We start from the raw sequence: 18,088 nt of genomic DNA, 5'->3' as shown, positions 1-18,088 counted from the left end.
ACGTGGATTAAAAAAAATAAATACATGCACACTGCACTCTGTTGCTCCTCCTTGTGGTGGTGTCGCGGTGTTGCGCTACCTTTAGTTCCCGTTAAATATGGCGTTCCAACAAGCCCACATCGCAACACTCGTCAGCGTATTTGATGTCTAATACATGATGAAGGCCAATACTGCGTTAGTCGAATCCTATATAAATCCACCCTTTTCCCAACTACAAACTCTTTGAGAACTGGGCGAGAGAGACGTACAAAAGCGCAAAACAAAACAGCAGTCTTGACTATTGGCACTTTCGTTGATGTAAACAGAAGGCATGAGATACTTCAGTTTGGTACGTTTCAGGTTTATCTGTTTCGCAGATGAATTAACACGAAGTAGTGCGACTTTCAATTCTACTAAAAAAAATCCACATATTCTTCTATCACTTTCGCTATTGTTTTCATTTTCTTGGCAATCATTCTGTTAATATGATACAGCACCGTTATTTTTAAGAATTACACAGCCTGTTCAACTCAAACAGTATACTAGGTATGTACGATTACTCGCTGAGCTACACCGCCATTTTAGCCTCTTCTAACTTCAAGCAAATAACTTCTTTTTTCATAACGAAGGTTACTACTAGGTTAGAATACAATTTTTCTTCAAGTAAATAGCAAAACTGCCATCATGGCTTAATGAATTGGCGCTTTAGTAATTCATCGTGGTTTCTTAGGGACCAAGCAGAAAACAAAGCATAGAGGACGGACAATCATGAATTCTTTTCTCTTTGAGTCCTGTCTGTCGCCTTGAAAAATAGGGCCAATTTATGCCAGCTTTCTGAAATTTTAGTTCGATTTTACTGAGCAGCCTTCTTCCCAGGATGAAGAGAAAGCTTGTGCGAAGATGTCTGCGCAAGCCGCAAGTTAGCCAGGTGCGGCGGTGTTGCGGAGAACGAACATGTCAGAACGTTTCCGAACGACCTTGGCGTCTTCGAAGGCCTTCTAGTCTTCGACGCGCGGCCTACCCATGCGCCGTCGATAGCAGGACAGCACCGCAACGCCAACGGCGAAGGCACAGACGCGCACTGAGCGTCCGTAAAATTTGTATTGCTATAAATGGCCCATTAGGTGCAAGCAGCATAAACGAATCAACATATAATCAATTGGACCAACTATCAGAATCGCTTGCGGAAAATTCATAGACAGAAAGGACAAATGACCTTTATTCCCCCTTTCACATTAGTAGTTTCCCTGACCGGAAGAGATATCGTCAAATTCATGACATGAAGAAAAAAATGGCCCAGCTCATTCAAATCGTCGATGCATTTTCGACAACGTCGTGACGAACAAATCGTTCTACCTTTGTTGAGATCTAAGCAAGAAAGGTTCTTCCTGTTTCAGACCAGCAGCACTATTGTCGTGGCATAAACCCTTATTTGGCGTTAGCGAGACATATTCTGAAGCTACATCTTGACATTCACATTTAATATTTACGTGCTAAAAGGTGAGAAACAACCGAAGCAAATGACAGCAAGAAATAGCTGTCTTAAGGCACTCGCCAGAGAGTCAAATGAGGTGGCCAGACTTCCTTGTAGGGTGGAGCCCTTACTTAGTTAAGAGGCCCATTGGTTCGTGCCACTCCTTGTGCCCTCTGTATCAGCCATCGCTGCTTTTCGGGTACAAGCTAGTCAGTTCAATATCTCGGGTGGAAGGTGAAGGTGAAGGAATAGGGGAGTAACCCGGAGGGTATGGGCACTCCCTGGTGCAACGATATACTCGAGGTTTCGCTCCACAGTAGGGACAATATGAGGGATATTGTGTGGGTCGGAAAAGGGAAGGTAACAGAAACAGGGGAATTAATTTGAAGCTACGGCCACGTGACGGCATCTTCTCGGGTAAGATAATTATATGTTTGTGTGGGGAGGGGGGGAGTGTGTCCTGCTATTTCTGTAAAGTGTAGAATTGCAGTGCAGTTAAGTGATTCTGTGAGTGCGTCCTCTGGCTTCGATAGCTCTTCCAATGGCGCCTGATAGTGAGTTCTCGGGCTAACACATTAGCGTGTTCACTACCATGGAGAGAGGCGTATGCAGCTGTACAAAGGATACGCACCCTGTGTAACGCTGTGCAGTGTACTGATGTAAGGATGCGGTGTGTGTAGGGTGTATCCATACCACGTGCCAAAGTACCGGAGGTGGTCTATGAATCAGTGACCGTTGTGATGGATCCAAATGGCGCTGGTATGGTTGAAGCGTGCACTATGGCTGGGACGATAGCAGCCACTTCCACCGTACCACTGCCCAGTGCAGAGCGTGGCCGAAGCCCTCAGAGAGTCTGTACTATCTAGTACGACGAGACACGGGGAACGTGTCTATGGCTATAGGGCCATGTTGGTTTATAGAATTTAGAAGTTCTAACTGCTGAGTTATTGCTAATTCATACTCAAAGAAGAATGGCATAAAAGGACATGGACAAGATGGAAAACACGGACCAGCGCAGAAAAATCCATTGTTGTTAGCCTGCACTTGTCCATGTTTTCTATCGTGACCCTGTCTGTATCATTCTTCTTTTAGATGCAAAGGGCTGGTGGGCCCGATGTGTCGTCGCAAAAAAGTGGAGCCAGGGCTCGTGCTCTAAGGGTGTATATTCCAGATAATTGGACCACGTTCATTTTGTTTCGAACGCTAACCACAGGAAGTGTGTGGTTTTGCTGTTGTCATTTTCTTGGTGTTTGTTGTCCTAACTTGGATAGAATGAGGCACCCATGCCTTGTTCTTTGGAGACCTTGCAAGTGGCTGTTAAGGTGACCTTCCATTAGTTCGCAGATGGTGTTGTACACCCCCAGTCGTAGTAGGAGCTGCGTGAACACATGTTAGGTTATTACCAGCGCTGCCTTTAGTGCCGTAGGGAGGACTGTGTCCATCTGCTTCGTCTCAGTCTCAGGAGGAGGAGGAGGAGGAGGAGTAAATTTCAATAGAGACAAAGGAGGAGAGGTTGGCCTGGAAAGCGTGTTTGTAGCCTGCTATGTATTTGTGGTAGGGAAGGCTATACACCACTCTGCTAACCACGAGGCTCGTGACTAGCCTAAGTGTGTCGCTCTCCTTCATACCGTGTCTCTTGCTAGATACTCTGTTAATCATACGGGCTACCTGCATGGTGACAGTCTTCAGCAGTGTCAGAGTATGACTGCACCGTTGATTGGACTGAAGCCACATCCCCAGGATCCGAATGGTGGTCTTCTCAGGAATGCGTTGTCCCGCGAGCTATACGTTGAGGCTGAGCTCATCGCTTGTAGGGACCGTTCGATTTTCTTTGCCTCGCCACATCCTTAGGAGCTCGGACTTCTCCGTCGAGCAGGTGAGGCCCCTGGCCCTAACGTAGGTTTCTACGCAGGTGGCCGCTTTTTGCAGGCACTCTTCTTTTTCGCTGCGCGATCCCCGGTTCACCCATACCGTTATGTCGTCAGCGTAAATGGCGTGCCGTATGCCTTCAAGTTGTTCGAGTTGTCTCGCTAGCCCGATCATTGCGACGTTGAAGAGGATGGGGGAGATGACCGTCCCTTGAGGAGTTCCCTTGTTTGGGGTGCGAAACTTCTCTGATCTGACTGCTCCCAGGCCGATTGTTGCTGTCCGGTTAGAGAGGAAGACCTTGACATAGCCATGAATGCTTCTGCCAGAGTTCAGGCTATCCATTCCTGTGAGTATGGCTTCGTGGCTGACATTGTCGAAGGCTCCTTTAATGTCCAGTGCCATGATTACGTGTTCGCTGTTTCGTGGGACGTTGCTGAGCACCTCCTCCTTGAGCTGGAGGAGCACGTCTTGCGTCGATAATTTAGCGCGGAATCCAAACATGCTGGGGGGGGGGGGTACAGCTCGTTGTCCTCCATATAATTTTGTAGCCTCATTGTAACCACCCGCTCGTACAGCTTGCCTAAGCATGACGTGAGAGAGCTTGGTCTAAGATTTTCTACTTGCAGTTTTTTGCCAGGTTTTGGAATCATCACTACCTCCTAATGCTTCCACTCCTCGGGTACTGTCTCCTCCGCCCAGTGCTTGTTGAGATAGTGAGTAAGTTCGACTACCAGCTCATCACTGAGGTTGCGAATCAGCGCGTTTTTTATCTTGTCTGCGCCTGCAGCCGTATTCCTAGTTGTATTTCTTATTGCTGCGTATACTTCCTCTTTGGTTATAGGCACGGTTGACTAGTCCTCGTGCTACGGAGTGTGTAACCTCGTTGAGGTTGGTGAGGTGCGGGTGTACAACGCCCGCGTGTGCTGGGATCCAGACGAGGGTGATTTGATTTTCAGACGAATGCGGGGCTTGTTCTAAGATACGGAGTGATTGCTGAGAAATACGACCCTTGATGTTGTTGATTGCTGTGCGAGAATCGCTCAGTATGGTATAACAGGCTGGGCCAAGAGTGGCCAGGGCGATGGCCACTTCCTCGGCCGTCTCGTCATTTTGGGTAACGATGCTGGCAGCATGTCGGAGCAAGCCGCCTGCTGTGATAACCGCCGCAAAGCGCCGTCCATCTTGGTACTCAGCTGCGTCTACGAAGGCGACGCCCGCGGTGTTAGCATAAGCTTTGATGAGGGAGGTAGCTTGTGCCTTCCTGCGTTCTTTGTTGTCTGGGTGCATGTTTTTGGGAAGAGGGTGGGCGTGTATCCATTGCTGAATGTCGCATGGTATTGGGTGTCTGTCTCCATGTTGACCGTGGTAGGTGATATGAAGCTTGGTTAGAATGCTGCGGCCCGTTTCCGTGAGGGTAAGCCGCTCTAGTTGAGAGCGACATTGGGCTTCGATTAACTCGTCTAGCGTGTTGTGGATACCTAATTGTAGTAGAAGTTCCGTGCTGGTGTGGTTGGGCAGTCCTAAGGCCTGCTTATAGGCTCCTCTGATGATGATGTCTAGTTTAGTCTTTTCAGCTTTGTTCCAGTTGAGAAAGGGCGCAGCGTAAGTAATGTGACAGATGATAAAAGATTGGACAAGGCGGATGAGGCTTTCTTCCTTCATACCCCCTCGTCGGTTCGTCACTCATTTCAGCAGTCTGGATGTATTGGCGGTCTGTCGAAGGATCTTGGAGATAGCCGTAGAGTTGGCTCTGTTGGCTTCTATGGTCATGCAAAGGACGCGGATGCTAGGGACCACGGGTATGAGTCTGCAATCCCTCAGATGGAGTTAGATTTCCTCGTATTGGCGTTTATTCGTGGAGCCCCGTGGGGGGCGTCCACAGAGTGTTGGGGGCATAGGAGAAGCTCCGACTTTTCAGGGGAACAGCGGAGTCCCGTGCCTTCAAGATACTTTTCTACGACGTCAATGGCGTCTTGTAGGGCAGTCTTGATTTGGCCGTCACTGCCCTTTGCAACCCAGATTGTGATGTCTTCGGCGCATATGGTGTGTTCAATGCCGTCGAGATTTGTAGTTCTTGTGCTAATCCGAGCATAACCAGATTAAACAGTATTGAGGAAATGACAGAGCCTTGCGGTGTGACCGTGCTGCCGAGAGACAGTTCCTCTGATCGAATGTCTCCGACCGACAGGAAGGCCTTCCGATTGGATAGAAAGTCTCTTACGTAGCTGTAAGTGCGTTCTCCAAGGTTGAGCAAGGAGATGCGTTCGAGGACGGTGGAGTGCCTTATGTTATCGAAGGCGCGCTCGAGGTCGAGGCCCAAGATCGCCATCGTCTGACGGGATTTGCCATCTAGGATTTGATGCTGAAGTTGGAGCATAGCGTCTTGGGTGGAAAGATGCTGTCTAAAGCCAATTATCGAGTGGGGGTAAACAGATATGTCTTCGAGGTGAGTCTTTACACGGGTTAGGAGTGCGTGCTCCACGACCTCGCCTACACATGAAGTTAGCGATATGGGCCGGAGATTGGCGAGGCTAGATGGCTTACCGGGTTTGGGGATGAGAATTACTTTGGCCGTTTTTCATGTTGGAGGAATGGATCTTTGGCGCCAGCAGTTGTTGATGTATTCGGTGAGTTGTTGCACCGAGGGGTCATCTAGATTTCTTAGTGTTTTATTCGTAACACCATCTGGGCCTTGCGCCGAACGCCTGTTCAGCTTGTGCAGGGCAGCATGAATCTCTGCCACGCTGAAATCTTCATCAAGGTCACGGTTGGAGGTCCCTGTGTATGGCCCGTGAGGTTGAGTGGGCCCAGATGGGATGTACTTTTGACATAAGCTATTCTTAACGTGGTCTTGGCCATGCGTCTTGCTTTCTGTGAATAATAGCTTGGTGAGGCGATCTTGTCGATATGAGCGGGTGGTAGTGCTATCAATCAAATGTTTGAGGATTTTCCACGAGCGGGGGTGGTGGAGTTGCCTGTCTAGAGAGTGACAGAGCTCTGGTCCATAGCTGTTGTCTTAGAACGCGGCAGTGTGCTTCAATTTCCTTGTTGAGAAGTGCGACCTTCCGTCTGAGTCTTCTATTGAGCCGTTGTCCCTTCCATCTAGAGAGGATGGATGATTTGGCCTCGATAAGGTGGGCGAGTCTGCTGTCCATGCGCTCAGTCGGGGCATCTGTTGTGATAATGCGGGTGGCCGATTTAGTATCAGACAGCAGATCGCATGACCATGACTCTATGTCGGTAATGGGAGTGTCCGTCGTTGCTGTTACACGGCGTTTACGGAACGCATCCCAGTCCGTCCAAGTCCCTTGTTCTTCTTATAACGGCTGTTACGTGTGGGAGAGTAATTTCGATGATAGAGTGATCACTTCCAAGGTCGTGTTGGGTGTTGCGCCAATGGACGTTGTCTGAGTTTTTGGTGAAAGTGAGGTCTGGTGTCGTGTCTCCTTCAGTAGAAGTGCCGAGGAGAGTGGGAAAAGCTGGGTCAGTAATGAGTGTAAGCCCGAGATCGTGGGAGTCTTGCCATAAGTTAAGACCTGCAGCAGCGCTGTGTCTGTAACCCCATCCTGTGTGCGGGAGATTGAAGTCACCTCCGATGATTAGGGGGCTGCTGCCTGCGATGTTAAGGGCCTTTTTAAAGAGGGTTAGAAATAGGCTATGGCGTTGAGATGGAGTATTGTAGACATTGAGGATAAATATTCCTTCTTTTCGTTTTCTGTGCGGGATGAGCTCAATGAAGAGATGTTCGATGCGCCGATCGTGGAGATCGTGTTCGATTGCGGTAATTCTTTTTCGAACGAGTGTGGAGACTCCGTGTGGAGCGTTGTTCGCGGTGAAAGGTTGATATCCTGGAAGGTTAAAGTGAGTGTCGTGCGTTTCCTGGAGTAAGATCACGTCGGTTTGACATGAAGTAGTACGGAGGTGTTGACAGAAAACGGGTTGTTTATGGAGGTAGCCTCGGCAGTTCCACTGCCAGAATGTTGTGTCATTGTTAGTGTGGGCCATGATGAAGGATAGCAGATGCCACAGGTGGCAGAGTGGCGGCGACGGTTCCTGTGCTGTCCATGGCTACGGCTTGAGCGGTGCAAACGGTTTCTGTGAAAAGGGTTTCGATATTAGCTTCCATGGTGGTGACTCTATGCATAAAGGCGATTAGAGAATTCTGTAATGTTCCCACCGTGCTTTGGAGTGTTACGAGCATATCCTTGACTTCGGAGCGTACTTGGCCCTGAGCTCCTTCTTGGAGGGCTCGCTTTTTTGAGGCTGGTCTTGAGAGTTCTTCGGATTGGCGGTTGGTAGCGGGTTCTCGAGTGTTGGGTGTGGGTTGGGTTTTGGGTTGTTTGAGGCTGTGAACCTCCTGGGTAAGCTTTTGGATTAAATCATGCATAACTGCGTTTTCCTTCTTAAGGTGTTCGATATCTGTGTTGTCTATGTTGGGTTTAGGCAGTGGGGGTGTTTTACGTGACCCTCTTGCGAGACGCCCGTCAGGGCCTCTGCGAAGCTCACCTTTTCTGAGGTATATCTGACTCCTGGAGTCGACGTGGATATCGATCTGGAACGGCCCGACATCGGTCGGGAGAGGGGGTGGGACCGGGACCGGTGCTTGGTCTCCATGGACAGGAAATCTTCTGATTGAAGGGCTGAATGCTGTGCTACTCGGCGTTCTCCGAGGCGTCTTCGTATAATGTACGGCGCTTTGTATCTGGCAGTACAAGCTTTGTCCGCTGTGGGGTGGGGTCCACCACACAACGCGCACGTGGGTGTGCACTGGTGATCTTGATATGGGTTGCGAGCAATCACAGGGACCCTTAAGGCGCATACGCGCCATCGTCATAGCCACCTTGATGTACCGTATTAGGTCCGAGTGCGATAAAATGATACCACGCCCCGCGCGCCCTCTACTGCAGCAGGGACGAAGAGCGCACCAGGTGGAGGAGGTGGGTTGGTGGGCGCTGTATTCCCATTCGCTCAATGTTGGAGGTCACACGATCAAGCGCACGCAATGGGGGGTGGTAAGTGGTGAGTAACGTGATCAAGTGCGCACTGAAGGATACGTCATGTGAGCGGGCATCTCCCCCTCTTACCCGTCTGCGGCTGCGCGTGGTTGTCCGCGCCTCTGAGCGCACCCACAGGACGTGTGACATATCTTGGAAGCATTCTGGGTGGTGCAAAGCATGGCGAAGCAGAGATGGCTGGTTCATAATTTTATTAGCAAGCGAAAGATTACAGCAATTTGTACGAAGGTTACGTTGTGTGGTTGCCTAATATATTGATATCGTGCACAATTTTTTGTATTCTGAGGGAAACTGCGACCTATTCTTCAATATATTCCCTTCGTGTGGTCAAATTAGAAATAAATACTGGGCACTGGATTGTGCCATTTTATTTATTCTATTTAGCCATCCGACTATAAAGCAAATATTTATGTAAAATTGTAAATTTTTTACGCGATTGTTGCATTCACATTTTTATTATTATTATAGCTTCTCTTTGGGCACCTTTTAATTTTATACCGCCCGCTTCTTGGCAAATCCCCAGTTGTGGTGTGCACCAATCTCTGGGACCATCTTCTCCACCTTTCTACACGCGTGAAATCTCATTTCGGATAATGACCATGATCATGATGACGACGATGCCTTCTTGTATAATGGCACAAACCCCCTGTGCGAGATAGGCCGCAAGAACAGCAACAAACCGAGTGGCATATTGATCCACTAGTTTCTTCTTGGTCCCTCACATATAATGGGCATCGGCCATATCTTTACTGGATAACCACTAAAACAACAGCACCACCTTGCAGTTATGCGGGCCGGGCGAAGCGGAAGAAGAAGCGAGGGCGGCCAGCATCCGCGCTTTCACGCGGACGTGGCCGTCCTCAAGGACGGGATCTCCATAGCAGCTGCAACAGCGTGCCGAGACGACGACGAAGACGCGACGTCCCCCAAGACGCCCCCGCGGCCACCTAAGCTGGCGGGCACTCGCCGCCGGCTCAGCGTGTGCCAACCCATGGAGTCGGTCATCTTGCTCAACGAGAGCCGGGGAACAGGCTCGCCCAGCACCAGCGGCGCCGAAGAGGAGACGTTGCGCCTCGAAGGCTGCCTGCCGGCTGAGAAGGCGCTGCTGGGCTTTGTGCGACAGTACCCGGCCCAGGGTCATACTCTGCTCCTGTATGGCGCCTCAGGCTCCGCCTTCATCTACCTGGCCAAGATGATCGCCAAGGAGGACCCACGCTGGGAGGTGCACTATGTGCGCATGAAGCAGTTCATGGGCCACTCCACGGGCCGCGACTGCCAGGCGGAGCTGGAGACCCTGTTCACCGAAGGGGGCAAGGACAAGATCAAGGTGCTCTTCTTCTACTTGTTGGACACCATCTACGGCAACACGCTGGCGCCTGAAGAGATCGAGTACGCGCACCGGTTCAAGAAAGAACTCCCCGAATTCTTGAGGCGCGTGGTGTCTGTCGAGAAGCAGCAACTGGCAGTCGTCGCGTCCGCGAGAAAACCCTGGCTCTTCCCGGCTGACCTGCAATCGCTCTTCCAGAAGTGGGTCCACGTTGGGCTGCCGGGTTCGGCCGAGAGGATCCGGCTCATCAGGGCTCACATCGGACAGGTTCCCTGCTCGCTGACCGACAGCAACATTCTCCAGCTGTCACGAATGACCGAAGACTACACCTACTCGGAGATTGGGAACATGGTGGAAGAGGCCCACCTGGGACCCTTCAAGAGGATCGAAGCGGCTACGCACTTCCGGCAAGTAGGCAGGTACTGGGAAGCTTGTTCGCCCAGCGAACGCGGCGCCATGCAGCTGTCCTGGCACACGATGAAGCCGACAGATGTGAAAGAGCCCATCGTGTACGGGGATCTCCTGGACGGGTTTGTGAAGGTGGAGCTGCGTCGATCTGACAAGGAGCTGGCGAATATGGAGACTGTCCAGCTTGCTCACCCGGAGCCCAAACAAGATCCCAGTGATCACACCGATGGAGCACGCAGCAGCGAAACGTGCGGAAAAGTTCGGGGCTGATTGTGTGATGTCTTCGTTAGGCGGCATTTGGCAGGGTTACGAGTTTCTTTACATGTAAACATGATTTTTTGATGCACTGTTTACGCTGGGTTCACTGTATATTGGTACCGGGTGACGAGAGCAATGCGCCCCCTTTATTATTATTCTTTCAGCTTGGTAGCCTTGAAGATTGTGCAGTTGCATATAATGTCCACTCCAGCGAATGTTACCGCAATCGCTGGACCTTGGTTGAAATTATTATTGGTTTTTCCCTGGCCGTGGAAGTTCCAGTGCAGACATGGAACAAATGAAACTGACGGAACTTTTCATAGCAACATTGCTTTATTTTGATAAGAATATGCAACTACGTACTTCAGAGGCGAATCACGGTCACGTTACATACCTTCTGATGATTCTGCAGATAAACCATCAGATTTTAAGTTCTGACTTGAATAATTACCGAACTAGAGCGTCACATTTCATAATGTTAATAGGATCTATGTAATCGCAATTCCCTCCGGCATTTCTTGGGTTCTCGGAACGCATTTGAATTTCGCATAAACCATGTCGTTATGGCCATGTGTAGTCGAATCCGTCGTACTGCTTAGATTTTCCGGCGCCCCCTGATGCACACGATACGCTTGCCTAAACATGATAACGCTTCAGCTTTAAGCTTTAGCGCTGGGTAGTAGGCACAGTTGTTCCAAGCTGGCAATAGGTGTTTCTTCACGCGAATAAAGTGGCAAACATTGTTTACTCATTTACCAAAATAAACAAAGTGGTATACGAGCTTCAGTCCTACACTGCAGATCATTAGCCTGATTTCCCACAAAGCCGTGTATCTTGGTTTTATTACATAAAAGTACTGATAAGAAGGGGAATCCATATCCTACGTTACTAGAATATATATATATATATATATATATATATATATATGTGTGTGTGTGTGTGTGTGTGTGTGTGTGTGTGTGTAACCTGTGCGTTTGTATGCTACCTGTGGCCAGTAGTATTTCACGTGCTTGCATTCACTTACGGTACTCCATTTTATATAAATAAACAAGTAATCCCACACATTCTTTTCTTGTTGTCATTGTCTGTTTGCTTTATGTACTTGTTATTTCCTAAAACCAGGCCCTCGATCACACTCCTCATTGTTCTTAAATATTTGTTTATATATTCAATTTCTTTGACAGTACTTTTATCTAAAAAAGATAGGCGGCTTGGTGGTAAATAGCCGAAAGTGTAGAAGTGAAATTCACACACACACACACACACACACACACACACACACACACACACACACACACACACACATATATATATATATATATATATATATATATATATATATATATATAAAACTGTCAATACGCAGTTAACGGTTTTGTACAATTTTATTTGGGATTAAGGGAGTGATAGTTATATAGCACAAGCATTATGAACAGATATACAGCAATTAATGATCACATTCAAGAATCGCCGTAGTAAAAAAGAACAGCACACAAGGTTTTAATGGTGGTGGTTCGTCAGGAATTCTCAAGTATTGTTGCAAAATTACTCAAATCTTTACAACAACTAGTTATACACTCGGGTAATCTATTCCATTCTTAAATTACCTGTGAGAAGAAAAAGATATTTGAGACATTTTGTGTTGAACTGGGATTCTTGTAAGGTTAGTGGAGAGAGAGAGGAGGAGGAGGAATAAACTTGTATTGTAGAACCAGCACTTTATGATGGCCGGGCCTAAGCCTCCCACGAAGGGACGTCGAGGGCTTGCCTCGCCGCCGCCTCGCGGGCGTTCTGGGTCGCCCAGGTTTGGTCATCGAGGGCGGAGCTCCGCAGAGCCTCATGCAACCTCGACGAGAGAGTCGTGGTGTCAGTCTGGGTGTACTGTGCTGGGCACTCCCATAGCATATGCGGAAGCGTAGCCGGGTGAATTCCACAGCACCGGCAGTTGGGGGTAGTGTAGACGTCCGGAAATAGAAGGTGGAGGCGGGCGGGTGAAGGGTACGTGTTTGTTTGTAGTAGACGCAGGGTGGTAGCCTGCGCCCGGCTGAACTTTGGGTGAGGCGGGGGGAAGATTCGGCGACTGAGGTGAAAGGCCTTAACGAGATCGTTATAAGTTGTCAGACTGTCCCTGGTGTCCAACTCACCTCCAGTGACTCCGGCGCGGTTGACTAGACCTCGCGCAATGGAGTGGGTGACCTCGTTGAGAGAGAGTAAACTTTACAGAAGAGAGAACACGAGCGTAGGGAGCTCTTCCGCTCTGCAGTGGGTGGTCACCTCAGTCCAGGAGTCCAGCGGCCTTAGCTGCCCTTCTCGCTCGGTTGAACAGGTTGAGCTGGTCCGCCGAGTCTGAACATGACAGCTCTGCCTCCCATTGCCATGTGGTGGGCTATGATATGGGCGAGAGCTGTGGTGTGCTTGCGGAAGCCCATAACATGTGGTAAAGCATTTCGCATTGATCGCAGTGTGGGCATTTATAGAAATATAGCGCAGGGTGCATGGCGTGGTGGAGACTCAAGTGAGGACATGTGTTTGTTTGGTGTTTTCGCCATATTACGGCTTCCTCTCGCGTCAGATCATTATGAAGCGGCGGTAGTGCTCTTCGTGAAAGGCGATAGTGTTGTAGAATGCGCGTGTAGCTTAATGGGATAGGTTCGGGGTGGAACTGCTCGGCGTGACCCTCTCGCGGCTCCCGGTGTGCATGCCCTTGTGCGAAGGCGTGTGCCTGCTGATTGCCGCGTAAGGATTCATGCCCCGGAGTCCACACAACTTGTGTGTATGGCGGGAGCTGGTGCGCCCCAATCAGAATTCGACATGCGGCCTTGGAAACCTTGGCCCTGGAAAACTTTCTGCATGCCGTCTGGGAGTCCGTCAGAACTATGACGCGCTCCTAGTGCGGTCTCGTTGTGATGGCTGCCTCTGCAGCACTTGCTCTGGAAAGCGACGATCCATTTATTTCTGTCCCGTGATTGTCGACTGCGCTGGTGACAAATGCAGTGCTTCTTGATGTACTGGCCGGGTCTGCGTATAGGACATTGGGGTGGTTCTAATACTTCCTCGCGAGCGCCTGCACTCGGGCATGTCACCGTCCGATGTGGAAGGTCGGGTGCATGTTTCTGGGTATTGGTGAAACAAGACAATCACACCACAAACACCCACAAAATAACGTTAGTGCATGTTTGTGGCGTGATTGTATAGTTTCACGTTTAGATATAAACCTTGAACTTTCGCTCTTAGGCTGCTTATGAAGGAGTTGGAACATCATTCTTTGGCGTGCGAATTTAGCACGATTACTTAATGTCAAGAGTCCAAATCTTTCGCTTAGTTCTGTGAGTGCATCGAAGACACCCATATTTCTTTTAAAGAAACCTAACGGATTTTATTTGCACCCCTTCCAGATTGCTTATCGCTGGGAACCAAACTACGTCAGCTTATACAAATACAGGTCGAATAAAGGTAGCGTATGCTAAGAGCTTTGTTTTTGCCGGTGCAGATCGTAGTCGCTCTTTAAGGAAGAATAATCTCTTTAAGGCGGATGGTATAACATAGTTTTCCTGTGCTTCCCATCTAAAGTCATTTGAAATCACTAATCTATGTTACTTGTGTTGCTTGGCAAAAATTGTTGCACTGTACCAACGGTGGCACTTACCTGCAGGCGTGGGCAGGCCCACTCCCTTGCCGGTATTTTGAGCTCAGTATGGATGCTGATGATAATGAGCGGTAAAACATGGAATGTACCCGCAACCCGCATGGGAAATAAGTCAAGAATCGCATAGTAGTTAGTTCAAATATTAACACTGAATCGTATAATTACAAAAGACAAAACTAGAGACAGTGTTATAGTGCGTAATCGAAAATTCAGACCAGGATCGTGGGTGAATAAATATTAAATAGCGTATACAGAACAGTTCACCTTTTTTCACCACAGATAAGCGCAAGGGGAAGACGACGGCGAAGAGCGGGAAGCCGCCCCTACCGTAGGTCGCCGAGAAAGGAGTGCCAGCCATGGCGACCGAAAAGTATTCGGCGGCCGCCTTCCAGTCGGTCTTGGAGAAGGCCAACGACCAGGCGACCAAGGCTGAGCAACATGATCGCGACAAAAAGCTGCCGCAAGCGTTCGTCATGTACAAGCAGACCCTGCAGACCTACCTCACTGTCATTGAAGACATGCTATTCCAGTGCATCCGTTTCCAGGAGCGTAACGAGGACCTGCTGCGTATCATCACTCCGAACGACAAGTACCGCAAGCCCACGCATCCGCAACCCGACCGATCGAAGCAGGACACGGACATCAACGACTTCGAGCCGACGTCGAACATGAACAGGCTCCCCGGAGTGATGTCCATCACGCCCGACAAGCCCGTCAAGTGGAGTGACGTCATAGGCCACGAGACGCCCAAGTTCATTCTGAAGCTCGCCATCCTGGACCGGTGCCCGATAAAGCACCCTGTTATGTTTACCGGTAAACGTAAGACGCTAAAGTCGATTCTCCTGTTTGGCCCGACCGGTTGCGGCAAGAGCTACCTTTCCAAGGCCATGATTGGGGCCGCGAAGGACTGGGTGTGCATTGACGTCAACGTTGCCTCACTAATGAGAGACGCGCCAGAGGGTGCAGAAGACTTGTACGTGAAGTCGCTGTTCAAGGCAGCCAGACTGGCGGCTTGGTGTCTCCTAGTTCTCCAGGACGTCCAGGAACTCTTCAAGCCAACCGACAAACCTGCAGAAGAGCACAGGTGCACATGCCCGTTTTCTTAGTTGCATTTTATTTTTTACACGTTAGGCAGCTTAGAATAAGCAGACGAAATATTTAGAGAGGCAATTTTTAGTAGGCAGTCAGAAAACAACCTAAAAGCTCGCTCGTAAATCAATATACATAACGACGCTTTGCCGGACTAAGTGTTTGGTTTGGAGACGAGATATTTAATACTTCAATTACCTGCATGCACATCCGACCAGGAAACTAATTGTACTGCATGGGAACTACTCGCAGCCAATTCGAGTGAAGGGGAATGGTTGACGAGTTCTTTCTTACAAAGGATTGGCCTAGGTAGGACTAGGCAATAATAGATGTGCATAAAAATATCGCGTTGTCATAGCACACCCATGAGTTGAAATTCGCATCCCGGATTCACGCTTGGTCCCTTCGTTATGAAGGACGATTTTACTATTCATTTCAAGCAAATTTGTCCAAAGTCCTGGCGGCTGCTAGGGTGGCATGGCGTCGGCGAGTAATGGTGGTGGCCGCGGAAGTCACCAGCATAGGTAGTGCGTTCACATCCTATTGAGAAAGGGGATAAACGCTCGTCGCTCGTCGACTTAGAGGTCATGATATCTGCATCACTACTAGTCATTTAGTAGTCGTTCCTGTTGTGCTTCACCAATACGCTGCAGTAGCACTCAAGTTAATCTGCATTTGGCCTACTTGTTCCGAAGAACGTTCAGCATTGATATAAATACATTTTAATTTTTTTCTCTATTTCATGATCTCACAAAAAATACGTGTAGCTCTGAATGAGCTCTAGTGCTAGCGATGGTTACTTAGCGTCAATGAACACAATGATATAGACAGGAACAGCAGATAATACAAACGCTCCTATCCATATGGAAGCGAGCTTTAATCACGTTCTTGTTATCACTTTTATCCTCATCTAGGTTTAAGGCGAGCGTACGTGCTACCTTCGTTATACCCAAACTATTTCATAATCTTTGCTCGCGCTCAGCAACCCCAGAGCAATGTACTACGAACCAGGCGTGTAATACTCACAGCTTAATCAGGCACGTGCGCTTCTACGGCATCTTTATACGAGGAACCTTCGCAATTGGCAAACTCATAAGTGGTGATGTTTAATTTCATTTTAGTGGCGGGGCTGGATGGATAACTTAACCAATTAGCATCTAGCCTACAGCACTATGGTATTCAATGTAATGAGCTTTTTTTTTTTCTTGGGCAGATACCAGAAGCTGCGCCAAAGTATCGTCAACGAGGTCAAGTTCATCAACGACAACATGACGGCTGAGATCACGTTGTGCATCGCTACCACCAATGCACCGAAGCTTGTCGACTCCTTCTTCGCCACTGCATTTCAGAAGCGCATCTTCATACCGATGCCGAGGCCTGAAGAACGCATGCGCATCTTCAAGCAGCACATTGGCAAGGCCCCCCACACAATCACTGACGACCAGTGGATCGAGCTCGCCGACAGGACGTCGGGCTACAGCGGAGAGGACATCCTGTCTATTGTCATGCACACTTTCAAGGACACCGGCGATTTGACCTTCGAAGAACTCACGGCCGCCATCGAACAGTACAAGCCAAGAAACACTCCTGAAGACATCCAGGATTGTCTCAAGTTTAAGGAAGAGCATGCCAACACTTCCGCGTAAAGGTGCGCCGCCCTGACGTGATTGGTCGATATTCGCGTATCAACAGCAAATTGTCTGGCCAGGCCAGCGAGCCATAGAAGTCGGCGATGTACAAAAATAAAGAACTTGGCTTGTTCGCTTCAGGAATCGCAGTTAATTTGTGCACGGTTGCGTTTCGTTTGGAAACGATTTTACTAGAAAGTCCATTCAGATCTAGCTGAATATGTCAGTATTGCTTTACATGACCAAAAAATTAAGGAACGAGCACCATTACGATCTATATATATCTACTTTTTCTGTTGTTATTGTTGCCGTGTAGGGACTTGCCTAACGCGGGGAAAAAGATAACGTGGACTCTGGAGCGTTGAATCAATGACTGCGCCGAATAGCTCGAACACTTTGTACACCTTCGCGTGAAATATTAACCACAGCCTTACGGATAAGACCTATTGAATGTTCAAAAGAGCTATACTGAAAGTTCGTATTTGCTTGGTCGCCATTGTGCCTCTGCACTACTGTGCGCCAATTTGTTTCTCATCAAGCCGGTAAACATCCACGAAGTCGAGACTCTGCTAATATGGTAACGAGGTGAAAATTGTTATTTGGTGCGTCAGATGCAAGAGCAAGGAATAACTCCTGTGCATATGTACAACTCAACAACGTAACATATAACAAGTACTATAATGCGAGAAATGGAGGGAAAAATAATTCGGGCAGGAACTGTAAGGCGACGAGCTCAAGAGCTGTGTTATTGTCCGCCTTTTTGTGTACTTTTTTCACATTATGTAATCACACCAACTAGCCTAGGTTGTACTCACGATTGCAGGTTTGCATATACACGGTATGTGAGTGCGTGCGCATAGAGACACCCTAGTGCGCGGCGTCGGTAATCTCAGGGGCCATAGACTGGGCAAGTACTTTGTCTGTCGTAATTCTGGCTGATGGCATTCTCTACCTTACTCTTCTTCGTCATTCAGTCTATGTCCTGCAGTTGATGGAGTTATTTAACACAATTCTTCAGCCTCGTCTTGATCGGGCTTATAAGGAAGAACCACAATTGCCTAATTCAAAAGACGTCCGAAACTATCAATCATTCGCGAAGAACACTTCCTGCACTCTATTTCCGTGGACTACGCAAGCATCCGGGCACTTTTCAAGTCACTGAAAAACGCATACAAGCACAGGTAGGGCCTCACGCCATTTTCCCCCTGAATACGGAACAGGTCAGTTCCAGTTTCAGTTAATTCTTCATTCAAAAAACAATGAGTAAATAACAAATAGTATGCAAACGAGGGTCCCTAAATCAATGACTGCAATGGGACCCTCGGTTTTAAAAAGAAAAAAAAAGGTGTGTACAAAACGTGGGTTAAAGCAGCAAATATTTAAAAAAAGAACTAC

General features: G+C 48.6%; 2 protein-coding genes across 2 annotated transcripts; both read left to right on the top strand.

Moving 5' to 3' along the window:
• The first annotated feature begins 9,124 nt into the window (after window positions 1-9,124).
• LOC142563479 (uncharacterized) lies at window positions 9,125-10,342 on the top strand. Its single transcript, XM_075674032.1, has one exon. It carries the CDS (start codon window positions 9,125-9,127, stop codon window positions 10,340-10,342), a length of 1,218 nt encoding a protein of 405 aa, XP_075530147.1.
• Window positions 10,343-14,302: 3,960 nt separating this feature from the next.
• On the top strand, window positions 14,303-16,807 carry LOC142563597 (vacuolar protein sorting-associated protein 4A-like). The gene is made up of 2 exons (XM_075674177.1): window positions 14,303-15,060; window positions 16,279-16,807. Exons 1-2 carry the CDS (start codon window positions 14,333-14,335, stop codon window positions 16,709-16,711), a joined length of 1,161 nt encoding a protein of 386 aa, XP_075530292.1. The 5' UTR covers window positions 14,303-14,332; the 3' UTR covers window positions 16,712-16,807.
• The last annotated feature ends 1,281 nt before the right edge of the window (window positions 16,808-18,088 follow it).

Source organism: Dermacentor variabilis, chromosome 11, assembly GCF_050947875.1.
Source record: "Dermacentor variabilis isolate Ectoservices chromosome 11, ASM5094787v1, whole genome shotgun sequence".
In the NCBI taxonomy this organism is placed as follows: domain Eukaryota; kingdom Metazoa; phylum Arthropoda; class Arachnida; order Ixodida; family Ixodidae; genus Dermacentor; species Dermacentor variabilis.
Note: the sequence above shows the minus strand (reverse complement) of the source record. Positions and strands in the feature narration are given on the sequence as shown.